This window comes from Canis lupus, chromosome X (assembly GCF_011100685.1).
Source record: "Canis lupus familiaris isolate Mischka breed German Shepherd chromosome X, alternate assembly UU_Cfam_GSD_1.0, whole genome shotgun sequence".
Taxonomy (NCBI): Eukaryota; Metazoa; Chordata; class Mammalia; order Carnivora; family Canidae; genus Canis; species Canis lupus.
Window position 1 is genome coordinate 79,256,120 of NC_049260.1, and position 17,304 is coordinate 79,273,423.

General features: G+C 42.8%; 2 protein-coding genes across 2 annotated transcripts in view; one reads left to right on the forward strand and one right to left on the reverse strand.

The window, feature by feature from the left end:
- IL1RAPL2 (interleukin 1 receptor accessory protein like 2) overlaps nucleotides 1-17,304 on the forward strand; it is a 652,944-nt gene that overhangs the window by 33,260 nt on the left and 602,380 nt on the right. The gene's annotated exons all lie outside the window — the stretch shown is intronic.
- LOC102153485 (testis-expressed protein 13B) lies at nucleotides 13,011-14,619 on the reverse strand. Its single transcript, XM_038587976.1, is given in 4 exon segments — nucleotides 13,011-13,518; nucleotides 13,521-13,755; nucleotides 13,851-14,341; nucleotides 14,587-14,619. Coding segments are annotated over 3 exon segments (963 nt in total). The 5' UTR covers nucleotides 14,310-14,341; nucleotides 14,587-14,619; the 3' UTR covers nucleotides 13,011-13,249.

Genomic DNA, 17,304 nt, shown 5'->3' on the forward strand with positions numbered 1-17,304 from the left:
GCAGAGACACAGGCAGAGGGAGAAGCAGTCTCCATGCAGGGAGCCTGACGTGGGACTCAATCCCAGGTCTCCAGGATCAGGCCCTGGGCTAAAGGTGGTGCTAAACTGCTGAGCCACCTGGCTCACCTGCTAAACTGCTGACGCTGCCCACCCCCCCCCCCCGATCTATTCTTAATACCAATAGTCACATATATTTTTGTTCTACACAGGACCTTCTGATGGGATCCTATTTCATTTGGAATTAAAGCCAAGATCTTACTAGAGCATACAAGGTCCTCTTACCTTACTGTTTCTCAAACAGGTATACTCTCGGGCATACTCCAGCTTTACGGTTTTTGCATTGATTCTTACCTCTGTCTAGAATGCTTTATTCTCCTATAGCTACATGATTAACTCCCTCATTTACTTCAGTTGTACAATTTCCTCTATTTCAATCTTATCAATGCATCTCCCTTGACTATTTTATTTATATATAATCTTCTCTTCCATTCTGTCCACATCCTCTGTACTGATACCTCCTACCTGCTCTTATTTTTTCCACATCAACTTTCATGATATATATAATTTACCCATCATATTTATTGTTTATTTTCTATATCCTTATGCTAGGATGAAAGCTCCTGAAGGACAGAGATCTCTATCTTTTATGCTCACTAATATAGCTCAAGAGCCTAGAACAGTGTACAGCACATAGTAAATGCTCAACAAATGATTATTGAATGAGTGAGCTATGTTTCAGTTAAAGTCAGGCAGCCACCTGACATCCAAATTAGTGTTACAATATAGGAATATAGGCCAAATCTTTCCATATCTTTTGAATTTTTTGAAGAAAAACCTGAAATCTGTATATTTTTATGAAATTTCCCAAATAATTTAATTTTCTGGGCTCCTGTCTCAAGAGTCCCTACTCAGATTTAACCAGTAGACTCACAGTTTACAAACTCTGAATTACTAGGTTTTGACTCCAACATTACCATAGGGAGTAATGGCATATGCGACCTGTGCCTTGATTTCCTCACCTGGAAAATGAAAATTTGTGTATTCAACTTAAGATATTTTGAACACTTGCAGTAGGTGTTTGGCATATAGCATTGAACAAGACAAGACATATTAAAGTTCCTACTTTCCTGGAACTTACCTTCAAGAGTGGGGGAAACATATAAATACATTCACAAAACTGTGTTGGGTAGTACTTACAGTGAGAATAAAAAAGGATAATGCTACAAGAGTGACCAGAAGGCCATTTTTGGTTAAGTGGTCAAGAAGGGCCTCCCAGAGGAAGGAACTTAAAAGTTGTGACCTGCATGGCACGAAGGAACAAGCCTTGTGAACATCAGTGGGAACAGTGTGCTCATGCACAGCAGAGTGAACAGTAAGTGCAAAGGTTATGAAACAGGAGCAGGCTTGTTATATTCAAGGAAACTAAAAAAGGCCAGTCTGGGTAGAGTACAGTGAACTGAGGGAAAATGGTATTGGATGAGGCTGGAGAGAGGCCAGGTCAGATCCTGTTGCATATTGTGGGCCGGAATAAGAACTTGATTTGTTTTAAAGATTTTATTTATTTATTCATGAGACACACACACAGAGAGAGGCAGAAAAATAGGTAGAGGAAGAAGGCTCCTCACGGGGATCCTGATATGGGATTTGATCCCAGGACCCCAGGATCATGCCCTGAGCCAAAGGCAGACGCTCAACCACTGAGCTACCCAGGTGCCCCAAGAAGTTGATTTTTATTAGTAATCAGAAGCAAATGGAGAATATTATAGATTGTTTATTTTAAGCTGGGGAATAATATGATCAGATTTACATTTTTAAAAGATCACTCTAGCTGCCTCAGTGAGAATGGATTGTAGGGAGACAAGCAAGAAAACCAAGTTAGAAAGCAGTTTTATCAGTTGAGAGGAGATATGTGATGGTAAGCTTGGATTGGGATGGTAGCTAAGGAGGATAAGTGAATGGAACCAAGATATGTACTGAAGGATGAGCTGACAGGATGTACTGATGCACTTGATATGAAAAATAAAATAGTTGAATAAAGGAGGACACCTATGTTTTTGACTTAAGCAACTGAGTAAATCATGGAGCTCTTAACTGAGAACACCTGAAGAGGAACAAGGATAATAGTGTCTACCTCAGAGAATGATGATGAGCAGTTAGCACCAAAGCTGACAGAGAGTAAGTGCTCAGCACATTATCTCTTATTTCTATTTTTACTACCAATACCACTATTATTACCAGTGCTGACTTTTTAGCCTTTATCATATGGCAAACACTGTAATAATCCTCAGTAACCCTGTGAAGTCAGTCTTGTTATTGAAGATGATAAAACTGGTGCTCAGAGATTTAAAGATACTGTTCAGTGATACATAGCTATTAAAAAGTGGAATTGAAACTTGGACTCAGGTATATGTAACTCATGCACATAATCAGGTTTTTTTTTTACTGTATTTTCTATTATCACCTATTTTTACTGTTCTTCATAGGCATATTTATATTACAACAAATGAGATATGCTTAATTCTTGCCTGTATAAAGTTCTGTGATTCTGTTTTCAGTTTCCAAGGTGTAAAATATCATCTGGTGATGAGCATGAGATTCTGTTGATTAAAGATGGACAACAGAGGACAGTGAAATAGAGATTCTTAGTTTATGATGTGAGGATCAAGTTAAAGCAGAAATTTACAGAGGTAAAACCAGATTACCTGTCTTACAGTTTGAAACCCTTGATCACTTATGTTTCTAAATATTATGCAGACATGCTTAAAAGTTATTTTCTACCAAAAAATAAGAGATGGAGGAACCTTGAGCATCTACTCTGTGAAAGGTACCAAAAAAGGCAAAAATGAATGACAGGCCTCCTGCCTTCTAACAGATTAAAACAAGAATTAGGACATGTATACAAACTGCAGTCAAACAAGTAAAAAAACACTATTCCATGTGGTTCAGCATATAACTGTATCTAGGGAAACAGTATAGCAACTAAACAATTTTAAAAGTTTGAATATATAGGCATTTAGTCCTTTGAAAAACATCAGTGGGAAGCCAATTTATGCACAGCAACATTTATGATCAGCATTTTATATTACTTTATGTTCAATATCTCTTACAAAATACACTACCAGAAAACTCTCTTTCTTTAAAATAGATTTATTTTTTATTGGGGTTCAATTTACCAACATACAGAATAACACCCAGTGCTCATCCCGTCAAGTGCCACCCTCAGTGCCCGTCACCCATTCACCCCTACCCCCCGCCCTCCTCCCCTTCCATCACCCCTAGTTCGTTTCCCAGAGTTAGGAGTCTTTATGTTCTGTCTCCCTTTCTGATATTTCCCACACACTTCTTCTCTCTTCACTTCTATTCCCTTTCACTATTATTTATATTCCCCGAAAGAATGAGAACATATAATGTTTGTCATTCTCCGATTGACTTATTTCACTCAGCATAATACCCTCCAGTTCGATCCACGTTGAAGCAAATGGTGGGTATTTGTCGTTTCTAATGGCGGAGTAATATTCCATTGTATACATAAACCACATCTTCTTTATCCATTCCTCTTTTGATGGACACCGAAGCTCTTTCCACAGTTTGGCTATTGTGGACATTGCTGCTATAAACATCGGGGTGCAGGTGTCCCGGCTTTTCATTGCATCTGAATCTTGGGGGAAATCCCCAACAGTGCAATTGCTGGGTCCTAGGGCAGGTCTATTTTTAACTCTTTGAGGAACCTCCATACAGTTTTGCACAGTGGCTGCACCAGTTCACATTCCTACCAACAGTGTAAGACGGTTCCCTTTTCTCTGCATCCTCTCCAACATTTGTGGTTTCCTGCCTTGTTAATTTTCCCCATTCTCACTGGTGTCAGGTGGGATCTCATTGTGGTTTTGATTTGTATTTCCCTGATGGCAAGTGATGCAGAGCATCTTCTCATGCGCATGTTGGCCATGTCTATGTCTTCCTCTGTGAGATTTCTCTTCATATCTTTTGCCCATTTCATGATTGGATTGTTTGTTTCTTTGGTGTTGAGTTTAATAAGTTCTTTCTAGATCTTGGAAACTAGCCCTTTATCTGATACGTCATTTGCAAATATCTTCTCCCATTCTGTTGGTTGTCTTTTAGTTTTGTTGACTGTATCCTTTGCTGTGCAAAAGCTTCTTATCTTGAAGAAGTCCCAATAGTTCACTTTTGCTTTTGTTTCTTTTGCCTTCGTGGATGTATCTTGCAAGAAGTTACTGTGGTCAAGTTCAAAAAGGGCGTTCGTTGCCTGTGTTCTCCTCTAGGATTTTGATGGAATCTTGTCTGACATTTAGATCTTTCATCCATTTTGAGGTTATCTTTGTGTATGGTGCAAGAGAGTGGTCTAGTTTCATTCTTCTGCATGTGGATGTCCAATTTTCCCAGCACCATTTATTGAAGAGACTTTCTTCCAATGGATAGTCTTTCCTCCTTTATCGAATATTAGTTCACCATAAAGTTCAGGGTCCATTTCTGAGTTCTCTATTCTGTTCCATTGATCAATGTGTCTGTCTTTGTGCCAGTATGACACTGTCTTGATGACCACAGTTTTGTAGTACAACCTGAAATCTGGCATTGTGATGCCCCCAGATATGGTTTTCTTTTTTAAAATTCTCTTGGCTATTTGGGGTCTTTTCTGGTTCCACACAAATCTTAAAATAATTTGTTCTAACTCTCTGAAGAAAGTCCATGGTATTTTGATAGGGATTGCATTAAACGTGTACATTGCCCTGGGTAACATTGACATTTTCACAATATTATTTCTGCCAATCCATGAGCATGGAATATTTTTCCATCTCTTTGTGTCTTCCTCAATTTCTTTCAGAAGTGTTCTATAGTTTTGAGGGTATAGATCCTTTACCTCTTTAGTTAGGTTTATTCCTAGTTATCTTATGCTTTTGGGTGCAATTGTAAATGGGATTGACTCCTTAAGTTCTCTTTCTTCAGTCTCATTGTTAGTGTATAGAAATGCCACTGATTTCTGAGCATTGATTTTGTATCCTGCCACGCTACCAAATTGCTGTATGAGTTCTAGCAATCTTGGGGTGGAGGCTTTTAGGTTTTCTATGTAGAGTATCATGTTATCGGCGAAGAGGGAGAGTTTGACTTCTTCTTTGCCAATTTGACTGCCTTTAATGTCTTTTTGTTGTCTGATTGCTGAGGCTAGGACTTCCAGTACTATGTTGAATAGCAGTGGTGAGAGTGGACATCCCTGTCTTGTTCCTGATCTTAGGGGAAAGGCTCCCAGTGCTTCCGCATTGGTAATTATATTTGCTGTGGCCTTTTCGTAGATGGCTTTTAAGATGCTGAGGAATGTTCCCTCTATCCATACACTCTGAAGAGTTTTGATCAGGAATGGATGCTGTATTTTGGCAAATGCTTTCTCTGCAGCTAATGAGGGGATCATAGGGTTCTTGGTTTTTCTCTTGCTGATATGATGAATCACATTGAGTGTTTTACGGGTGTTGAACCAGCCTTGTGTCCCGGGGATAAATCCTACTTGGTCATGGTGAATAATTTTCTTAATGTGCTGTTGGATCCTATTGGCCTGTATCTTGTTGAGAATTTTTGCATCCATGTTCATCAGGGATATTGGTCTGTAATTCTCCTTTTTGGTGGAGTCTTTGGTTTTGGAATGAAGGTGATGCTGGCCTCATAGAACGAATTTGGAAGGACTCCATCACTTTCTATCTTTCCAAACAGCTTTAGTAGAATAGGTATGATTTCTTCTTTAAAAGTTTGATAGAATTCCCCTAGGAAGCCATCTGGCCCTGGACTCTTATGTCTTGGGAGGTTTTTGATGACTGCTTCAATTTCCTCCCTGGTTATTGGCCTGTTCAGGTTTTCTATTTCTTCCAGTTCCAGTTTTGTAGTTTGTGGCTTTCCAGAAATGCGTCCATTTCTTCTAGATTGCCTAATTTATTGGCATATAGCTGTTCATAATATGTTTTTAAAATCGTTTGTATTGCCTTGGTGTTGGTAGTGATCTCTCTTTTCTCATTTGATTTTATTAATTTGAGTCTCCTCTCTCTTCTTTTTAATAAGGTTAGCTAATGGTTTATCTATCTTATTCTTTCAAAGAACCAACTCCTGGTTCTGTTGATCTGTTCCACAGTTCTTCTGGTCTCGATTTCGTTGAGTTCTGCACGAATTTTAATTAACTCTCTTCTTCTGCCTGGTGTAGGATCTATCTGCTGTTTTTTCTCTAGCTCATTTATGTGTAAGGTTAGCTTTTGTATTTGAGTTCTTTCCAGTTTTTGAATGGATGCTTGTATTGCGATGTATTTCCCCCTCAGGACTGCTTTTGCTGCATCCCAAAGATTTTGGATGGTTGTATCTTCATTCTCATTCGTTTCCATGAATCTTTTTAATTCTTCCTTAGTTCCTTGGTTGACCCTTTCATCTTTTAGCAGGATGGTACTAAACCCCCACGTGTTTGAGGTCCTTCCAAATTTCTTGTTTTGATTTAGTTCTAATTTCAAGGCATTATGGTCTGAGAATATGCAGGGGACGATCCCAATCTTTTGGTATCGGTTGAGACCCGATTTGTGACCCAGTATGTGGTCTATTCTGGAGAAAGTTCCATGTGCACTTGAGAAGAATGTGTATTCAGTTGAGTTTGGATGTAAAGTTCTGTAGATATCTGTGAAATCCATCTGGTCCAGTGTATCATTTAAAGCTCTTGTTGGAGATGTTGTGCTTAGAAGACCTATCGGGTGTAGAAAGCACTAGATTGAAGTCACCATGTATAAATGTATAATTATATAAGTATGTCTTAACTTTCGTTATTAATTGATATATTTGGCAGCTCCCACATTCGGGGCATATATATTGAGGATTGTTACGTCCTCTTCTTGGATAGATCCTTTAAGTATGATATAGTGTCCCTCTTCATCTCTCATACAGTCTTCGGGATAAATTTTAGTTTATCTGATATAAGGATGGCTACCCCTGCTTTCTTTTGATGACCATTTGAATGGTAAATGGTTCTCCAACCTTTTATTTTCAGGCTGTAGGTGTCCTTATGTCTAAAATGGGTCTCTTGTAGGCAGCAAATAGATGGGTCCTGCTTTTTTATCCAGTCTGAAACCCTGCGCCTTTTGATGGGGTCATTAAGCCCGTTCACATTCAGAGTTACTATTGAAAGATATGAGTTTAGTGTCATCATGATACCTCTTCAGTCCTTGTTTTTGTGGATTGTTACTTTGGACTTCTTAAAGAGGAATTTTAAGAGTCCCCCTTCCAATTTCTTGCAGAGCTGATTCGGTGGTCACATATTTTTTTAGTTCCTGCTTGTCTTGGAAGCTCTTTATCTCTCCTTCCATTCTGAATGAGAGTCTTGCTGGATAAAGTATTCTTGGTTGCATGTTTTTCTCATTTAGGACCCTGAATATATCCTACCAGTCCTTTCTGGCCTTCCAGGTCTCTGTGGAGAGGTCTGCTGTTAATCTGATATTCCTCCCCATATGTTAGGGATTTCTTGTCTCTTGCTTCTTTAAGTATCTTCTCTTTATCTTTAGAATTTGCAAGTTTCAGTATTAAAAGTCGAGGTGTTTTACGGTTTTTATTGATTTTAGGGGGGATCTCTATTTCCTGGATCTGAATGCCTGTTTCCCTTCCCAGATTAGGAAAGTTTTCAGCTATGATTTGTTCAAATACATATCCTGGACCTCTGTCCCTTTTGGCACCTCAGGAACCCCAATTAAACGTAGATTTTTCTTCCTCAGGCTGTCACTTATTTCCCTGAATCCCATGGTCTTTTGTCTCTTGTTTCCTCCGTTTCCCTCTTTGCCATCAACTTGTCGTCTATGTCACTCACTTGTTCCTCCACCTTGTTAACCCTTGTCATTAAGACCTCTAGTTTGAAAAAAAAAAAGAAAAGGACCTCTCGTTTGGATTGCATCTCATTTAATTGATTTTTAATATCTGCCTGATTAGATCTAAATTCTGCAGTCATGAAGTCTCTTGAGTCCTTTGTGCTTTTTTCTAGAGCCACCGGTAGCTTTATAATAGTGCTTCTGCATTGGCTTTCTGACATTGAATTGTAATCCAAATTTTGTAACTCTGTGGGAGAGAGGACTGTTTCTGATTCTTTCTTTTGAGGTGAGGTTTTCCTTCTAGTCATTTTGCTCAGTGCAGAGTGGCGAAAAACAAGTTGTATTGGGAATAGGAGAAAAAGAGAGAAGAGAAAGAAAGAAAAAGAACAAAAGAAGAAAGAAAAAAAGAAAAGAGAAAAAAGGGTAGAAAGGAAATGGAAAAAAAGGGGGGGAAGCAAACTGAAATCAAAAAACAAAACACAAGGGGTAGTATCCTCTGATTCTATATAGTGTAAATCCCTCGACCTCCCCTGGAACTTTCCAGTGTTGCTTGGTCAATAATTTATTTTTCCCGTCAGTCTAGCTGGTCTTCTGGGGGAAGGGCCTGCTGTGCTGATTTTCAGGTGTGAACATTTGGGGGAGTTGCTCAGCCCTCTGCCTGGTTCAGGGCTCAGTGAAAGATGTTTAAGCTATTTATCTGGTGAGGCCACTGTGAGGCTCAGTGGGGGTTGTTTATCCCGTGAAGCCGCAAGAGGAACAGCAACAGTGGCTGCGGCAAGCTCTCCAGCCCTGGATTCAGCTCCTGCAGTAACTACGGAGCTCTCAGTCTGCAGGGTCCTGGATGCTCCGGGGGCACGGCCGCTGATCTGCTCAGCTTGGGGCAGGAGCGTCCTTGCTGTCCTGTGGCCTCCTGGCCTCTGCCTGTCCTGGGGGGAGTGCCGTATCTTTGGCTGTATCCCCGGCGCCCTGTGCCTCCGAGCCTCCGCTGTTGGATTCGCGCTCCGGACCGCGGAGCCGCTGCCTTAGCCACCTCCGAGCTGCTCCTGGGTCCAGCCGCGGGCTGCAGCCCTTTAGGGAGCTCAGCCACGGGATGTGGCGCGCTCTCCCCCCTGGCGCAGGTGCTCTGTTAGTGTCCAAGGGAGCCTGAGGGCATCCCTGTCCTCCTGGGATCCTGCTCTAACTCCCTGCGATCCCCTTTCTGTCCGGGAAGATTGGTGAAGGCTTCTCTAGTTGGGGCTTTCCTGTCCTGGGGACACTCGCCCCGGCCTTAGTCTGGCTCCTCGCGGGGCCCCGCCCCCTTGGATGCCTTTTGTTTATTTCTTTTTTCCTGTCTTCTTACCTTGATAGAAGCGTGAACTCTTCTCACTGTAGCATTCCAGCTGTTCTCTCTTTAAATCTCAGGCCGAATTCGTAGATTTTCAGGATGATTTGAAGGTTATCTAGGTAATTTGGTGGGGACAGGTGACTTGGGGACCCTACTCTTCAGCCATCTTGCCCCGCCCTCCTACTTTCCATTATTTTAGAGAAAGGTGTAGCCAAGTTTGACTTCCCAGAGTGTGGATAGGTTATTAGAAACAGGGAGGTCAGAAGTACCTTCCCTGGTCATTCCCTTTCACAACTTTGCTTGCCATTACCTCAAATGCAAGCCCAGAGAGCATCATTAGCAATTTTATAGAGATAAAAATCACTGGTTTTGACTAAGACATTGGCTCCTGTGAAAGTTTCATCCTCTTCCCTTGACAATTAGAGCTGGGTATTTTTTCCAGCACCATCATTTTTACAGCTGTCTTACTCTTTAGCTATCCACTAAGCATGCTAGCCCAAAGGCTCAAAGGCCAAGTCAGATCACCTTTGTTGGGTTTGTTGATATTTAGTGATAAAAATGAAATCAATTTTAATTTATTAAATTCTTTCCTCTTGACATATAGAGAAAAAACTTTTAAACTGTAACACATGAAATCATGAAAATATCATTTTTTCTAAATCCTACCAAACATAAACTCAAAATCCAAACGGACTGAAATCTTTTCTTGAAAAAAAATTATTATGAAAACAAATTGTAACATCAGAGATTTGTCTCTGGTGCCCCTCCTAGAACTACTCACCTTCCTTTCCAGTGGCCCTCCTAGCTTCCCCATTGCCTTCCCCTTTGGTTCTTTCAGTTGGGTCCTATCCTAAGTGGATCCTATGTACAGCTTGATGATTCTTTCCTCTCCCCTTCCTTCCCACATCCCCATAAATATGCCATATACCTAAGTATGCCACTGCCCAGAAGCCCCCATCTGTCTTCATTCTCAGGTGCCTTGTCTAAGGGACAAATGAGGGAACCCTCTTTGTTTCCCATCTTTTTGTCTCACAGATCAGTGTCTCTTCTCTTCTCTTGTCCCAAAGGAAGAGGTGGCCTTTACAAACCCACTGAAGCCAGCAAATTCACTTCCATTTCTTTCTTTCTTTTTTTTTTGGTATATCTATGAACATTTATTTTCACAACACAAAAGTATATAAAATAGAAGCTCTCCACCTACTGCCCCATCCTATTCCTTTTTTTCTGAAAAGAAAAAAAAAAGCTTTTCCAGACTTTTTCTGTACTTTTTGAAATGCCAATCTATAACACAAGGCATACATAAATCTATAATATGCATATCATACGTATGTACACTTAGAGAACTTTGGGGGTTTTGTTTCATACAAACAATTTTTTCATTGAATAGTATAATGGACATGCCTCCAAAACAGTATACAGTATCTATTCCCTTCTTTTACATATTTCTTGTGTTTTCAAGCTTTCTTCAGCTGTCTCTTCCATGGTTCAAGTTCTCCCATTATTTAAAACAACCTTGGGGGCACCTGGGTGGCTCAGTGGTTGAGGGTCTGCCTTTGGCTCAGGGCGTGATCCTGGGGTCCTGGGTTCGATTCCCACATCGGGCACCCCATGGACAGCCTGCTTCTCTGTGTGTCTCTCATGAATAATTAAATAAAATAAAAAAAGAACCTTGTATCTCTCAGCAATGTATCCTACCCCACGCCTTCCTTTCACAGCCAGGAGTCCTTGAAGATCTTCCTGTATGGACTGTACTTCTTTGCTTCCCACCTACTCCCTGGTTCTTGCAGTTTGGTTTCTGCCTCTTCCCTCCCCATATCTGCTCAAAAATATACCTTTTTCTCCTCCTTAGGGCCTCCTGCAGCCCTGGGCACTGCTGAGCATGCTCTCCTTATAACTCTCTTTACCCTGTTCTTACTACTCTCAAGGACCTTATAGCTTACATGGTCCCCAACAGGGGTGATTTTGCCCTCCAGTGGACATGTTATAGTATCTGGAGACGTTTCTGGTTGTAACAATGGAGGAGTAGGTGCTATTGCCATCTGGTGTGGAGGCTAGTGATTCTACCAAACATCCTAAATGCATAGAACAGTACCCTGAAACACATAAGTATCCAACCCAAAGTATCAAGAGTACCGAGGTTGTGAAACCCTGCCCTAGAGAAATTTAAACAAGCCCAAGGACATTTCTGACAAATATAGGCCCTTTAATAACTACCTAGGGATTTAGCCCCAAATCTTGAAAATAATTGTATCTGTTCCCAAATGAGACAACTCAAAGTCATGTCCAGATGTTGCAGAGACGTACCAGGCTCATGACAGCTTCAGGTTCTAGGTCCACAGGCCCCAGATAAAATCCAAGGCTCTTCCAGTTGTCTGTGTGGTACAGGTGGTGTGACCCCTTACCAACCTTCCACCTGTGGGCTAAACCATACATTTAGCCATGCTCAATACAGCGTATAGTCATAAGAGGGGAGATACAATCCTTCCCCTCCCCCTTTCTTGGTTTACCCCCTCCCTCCGGAAATTGATTTCCACTGGGATATATTCTGTTCCATATTTCTGAATTCACTGAGGGCTTTGTAGCCAGATTCTTCTCCCACTATTATCCTGGTTATGGGTTGAGGGAGAGAATCCCTCAGGATGGCAACATACTTTGGTCAGTGGTCTAAACCAGTAAACCCTCTGGGCACCATCAGTGCTGACTCACCTCCTTGGCAGCGGCATGAGTTCCCTGTTCAGATCTGACTGTACCCAGTTCTGTCAACTGGGTACTGGGAAGATTCTTCAATCATAGGGCTGAACAGCCTTAGCCATCCTTGCCTGCAGCTGATGCTGGTGTCCTCTGTACACAGCCCTGAGAGATTACCTTGGGGTGGCAAATCTCTGCTGGGCTGTAAGCCTGTGGTTAACCTCAGGCCTGTTTTGATTGTTTCTTGCGATACAACTTGATCAGAACACGAACAAGTTTCCTGTCCAGTTCCTGGAGACTCTTGGGATGCAGGAATCCCCACCTCCCATCACTCCCTGACATACCTCCCCAGCCAGTTCCGACATTTTCTTTGATGGTCTGTGGTTTGCAACTATTCTTTCCAATTTCTAACTTGGAAATAATCTGGTTTCCCAGAACAGGAACCCACTCAAGTTAGCTTACAGAAAAAGGGATCTGTACAGAGTGCATTTTCATATGGCACAATTGCAGGAAAAGTTGTTACACCACCACTCTGTCTCTCTGAGGTTGCAGGATCAACTCCTGCAAGCTTCTCTGTGCTTGTATACTCCCTGGGACTTCATACTGGCATCCTCTAAAAGACATCTGGCCTTTGTAAAGCACATGGTTATGCTCCCTCACATCCAGAGTCAGGTCTCAGCTGTGGCCTCAGTACCTATGATTCTGACCTTGGCCCCAACTCCAAAGGACCCACTGTATCCTTCCCCAGCATCAACCTATGGAATCTGCCTCTCTGTTCAGATTCTCTAGAGTGAGAACCTGTTTGGCCCAGGATAGGTCAAATGTCCACTCCTGCTCCAATCATATACAGCCTAGCCTTGTCATATACATGGCTGCTCAGGTCCAGCAGACACTAGCGTTGGGGAGGGAGACACATACTAAGAAGCTAAGGTGCTTCTGGGGTGTGGAATGCTAATGCTCTGGAACACAAAGGGGGTAATCAAAGTAAGTCTCTATGTTTTACTCCTGCCCTCAACCACCCAATCTATATACCCTCCCCAGCCGCCATGCCGTACCCCACCTCCCAACCCACTTTTCCACCTCTTTCATAACCCCCTTGCCCCATCTGCCCACCCTCCCTCACCCTTCCCCTCCCTCTGAAAATTGATTTCCCACTGGGATATATTTATGTTCTATTTCACATTTCTGAATTCACTGAGGGCTTTGCAGCCAAATTCCCCTCCCACAGCGGAAGCAGATTTCCCTCCGTGAAAAATTCACAGCTTTACACCAAGGACAGTCCCAATCCCCAGGCCTGCGAAATATGGGAAGTCTTCTCTGCTGATAGGGTTCAGAGTTTCGCCTGTCTCTTTGGGATTCTTGAGTTTCTGTTCCCTGGGACCCTGCATCAGACCACACACTAACATCAGAGGGCTTCCAGTGGGGAGATGTTGGAGACGGAGTTCCTCCTGCTGTGAACGTTGCTGCTGGTGGGGATGGTGTGGGTGTAGGTGGGAAGGGGGATGAAGGGCATGAGTAGGAGTATGTGAATGAGGCAGGGAGCTGGACAGGAAGGGGCGATGGTGTGACTCTGGACCCCCGCTTCATGGTCCCAGAGAAATAAAACATGGCTGTTTCTATTGACCTGAGATCTCCCTCCCTCTGCCCACCAGTGGTGTAATTTTTCTGCTCCTCAGCTCCAAAAATGTGTGTGGGGCCTCTACCCAGTTTCTTTGTGACCTCTGACCCTTCTGAGTCCTTCTGTCGTCTTCCTCTTCTTATAGTGTCAGCAGTTGTAGCAGAAGTAGCAGCAGCCCCCGCCTCCTCTTCCTCCTCACCTGCTCCTTCTGTCCCAGTCCCACTGGCAGTGGTCAGGCCTGGCTTCTCTGTGACCTGAACCCTCTGCTCCCACTCCTGCGGAGACCCCAGCTCCTGGAGAGAAGTGGGCAGGGTTGAGACCCATTCTGGGGGTAATAAGGGGGTGGGGCAGGTAGATGGGGCAGGGGACCAAGGTGAGGTAATCTTACAGCCCGGAGGAGCTTCCACCTCAGGAGGTCCCGTTCCTTCTGCATCTCTGCCAGGTTGGCTTGTGTCTGCCGCAGCTGAAAGGCTGCCTCTTGGCGCTCCATATCTTGCTGTGCTGTGAGCTCCTTTAGGTCTGAGGCCAAGGCCTGTGTGGCGGACTTATGCAGTTTGGCGAAGTCCTGGAGCCAGTGTACCCTGCGCCCCTGTAACTGGCCCTGCTTGTGGGCAAAGCGCACGCCCAGGGCCAGGCTGCTCCAGGCACAGGCGTTTTTAGCCTCGCTGGACACTGCGCTGTCCTCCAGGATGGTCCTGAGCTTGTTCTCCACCTCCTCCCAGGACAGGGATAGATTCTCGATGTAGAACTCGGGGCCTTTCGTGTGCCCGGCCATCTTCTCATTGATGAAAGCTACCACCTTGTCATGCTGGAAACCACCACTAGGGTCCTCAGGTTTCAAGGCCATGATGACTGAAGGCCTTAGGGGTTTGGCTGGCCCTGTGGGGTGAATCAACCAGTTGCCCCCGCCTCTTCCCTTTAGACCCTCCCCACTCGATCTCTTCCCTTCGGATGGGCCCACCCCGCCCCCCTCCGCCCCCCTCCGCCCCCCTCACAAAGACCCCTGACTGGCTTGCCCTGCCCTAGTACACTTCTCACCAGACCTCGCCTTTCTAGCTGTGGTTAGAGGAGGGGCAGACGTATGGCGCCCACCTACCATACCAGTACCAGAAGAGAAAGCGTACCTCTCCCTCGAGGTGCTCCGAAGAAAGGAAGTCTCCAGGCCAACCCTCGAGGCTTTTACCCTGGGAGTGTTCCAACTTCCAGAGACAGTGGGGGTGGGAAGGAATGCATGAGGAAGGTCCTCCATCTCCTCCCCAGGACATAAGGGAACTTGCTACAATTTTGAAAGTCCTCGACGTGGGTGAAGAAACAGGAGGGGTCAGGAAAGACAGAACTGAGAAGGTGAAACACTCGTAATCAAGTATAAAAAGTTTCATTCTCCACTCTCCCCCCGCACCATAATGGTTTGTCCCACAGCAGGGGCCCCTCCCCTCCTTCGGTGGAATGTTCTAGAATGGGGGGAAAAGCTCCCTCCCCACCAGGAAGATTCTGTATCTATCTCCTGTTCCAGACATTCCTGAACTAGAATACGAAGGTCAGCATATTTTGTAAAGGGCCAGGTACTAATTATTTGAAGCTCTGTAAGCAAAAGATCTCTATCCCAACTACTTGTAGCATAAAACATGCATTAAAAATACTTGAAGAAATAGGATTGGACAGCGCGGATGGCTCAGCGGTTTAGCGCCGCCTTCAGCCCAGGATGTGATCCTGGAGACCCGGAATTGAGTCCCACGTCGGGCTTCCTGCATGGAGCCTGCTTCTCCCTCTGCCTGTGTCTCTGTCTCTCTCATCAATAAATAAATAAATCTAAAAAAATTAATTAAAATTAAAAAAAAGAAATAAGATTGGCTATATTCCAGTAAAACTTTATGTATAAAAACAGGCACTGGCAGGATTTGGCCTGTAGTTTAACAACTCTTGGTTTAGAGTCAATTTCTTTCATATCCCAAAGATATCCAAAATCCAAATGTTCACCCTTCCCCCCAAGAAATGATTTTCCCCCTATATTCCTATGTTCGGTTTAGAAACTTCAAAATCGTCAACAGCACTTGCCTTTAATAACATAGCAAATTGATCCCCAAGTCTTGTTGCTACTGTCTCAGAAACTTCTTTTGATATCCAGTCCCATTTAAAGAATGCCTGCATTGCCTCCTAAATAATCTCCCTAACTTTAATCTCTTTCTAACTTCTGTTTCCTATGATCATGCTACTTTCAAGCTTAAAAGTATTTGATGGCTTCCTGTGACACACTCCTTGGCCTAATATTAGAATTTCCTTTAGTCTACCTTTCTAATTTAATTCTCTTTATTCTCTTTTCTGTGCTATTATTTATTCACGGAAGGGACTGGCCATGTAGATACACTCATTTTGGGTTTTAATTTATTTTTCCCTTTGAAAAAATCAGAAACTCATTATTTATTATTTGGGAATTATGTTTTGTTTTGTGAACTCACACTGAAGTAGATTAACATTTCTTCTCTAAGTGTCTTGCATCAGATAGAAAAAAATAATGTACCAGGCATCAAAATACTACTTAAGAAGATGGATAAATCCCAGAGGTTTAAATCCTATTGTTTTAGCTCTCTTTTTAAACTGTTGTTTTTTTCCATTTCAATGTATGTATTTTATTTATTAGTCTTAAATGGAAAGGGTTCATGTTTTGGCTTGTTCTGCAGTGACTTCCTCTTTTTATAATTTTATTTATTTATTCATGAGAGAGAGAGAGAGAGAGAGGCAGAGAGAGGGAGAAGCAGGTTCCATTCAGGGAACCTGACGTGGGACTCTATCCCTGGTCTCTAGGATCACGCCCTGGGCTGAAGGCGGCACTAAACCGCTGAGCCACCCAGGCTACCCCTGCAGTGACTTCTGAAAGATCATTCAGGAGATAAATGTAGAAATTGAAATGGCAAGGAAAAAGGGGAGATACTGGAGTCAGGGAGACACATTAAGGATATGTCACAATAATTCCATATGTAAACTAAGGCAGTGGAAGTTAGAGTGGAGAGAACAGTGTAGAGAGCTCTTTGGTTGATAGAATTCATAGAAATGTCAGGGGCAGGGATGAGAAAATGAGTAAGGTAATTCCCAGGTTTCTGATACAGGACACTAGTAGATAGTGATGCTATAGACTTAGATGGAGAATGAAAAAGAAGCTGTTTGTGAGGGAGTTCACCTGTAGACATATTGATATTGAGATACCTGTAGGGCATCCTAAGAGAGATACCCCCACAGGCAGTTAGATATATGAGTCTAGTACTAGGACAGACATTAGGGCTGGAGACATAATATTGAAAAGTGGAAGTTGGGTTCTAAGTTGTGGTTGAAATAACCCAGGGAGAAGATAGCAATAAGGACAGGGTGCTGAGGACAGTTCTCTTACAACTCTCCACTCTCACTGATAGCTTTATAGCTGACCGGATTGCTCCTTTGCCTTCTATGCTTCTGGCCTCAGAACATTTCTTACCCTTTTTTATTCCTTCTATAGCACTGTAAACCTGGACTTCAAGTTGTGATCACTTGTATATGTATGCTATGATTATTCCACTTCTGCTTATAAATTCTTTTAGAAGATTTTCATTTTTTAAGTTGTTATTTAAATTTCAATTCATGAACATACAGTGTAATATTAGTTTCAGGTATACAATATAGTGATTCCATACTTCCATACAACACCCAGTGCTCATCACAAATGCACTCCTTAATCTCCAGCACCTATTTAACTTGTCGCCCTACCTACCTCCCTTCTTGTAACCATTAGTTTGTTCCCTAAAGTTAAGAGTTCATTTCTTGGTGTCTCTCTCTCTCTCTCTCTCCCCTATGATTATTTGTTTTGTTTCTTA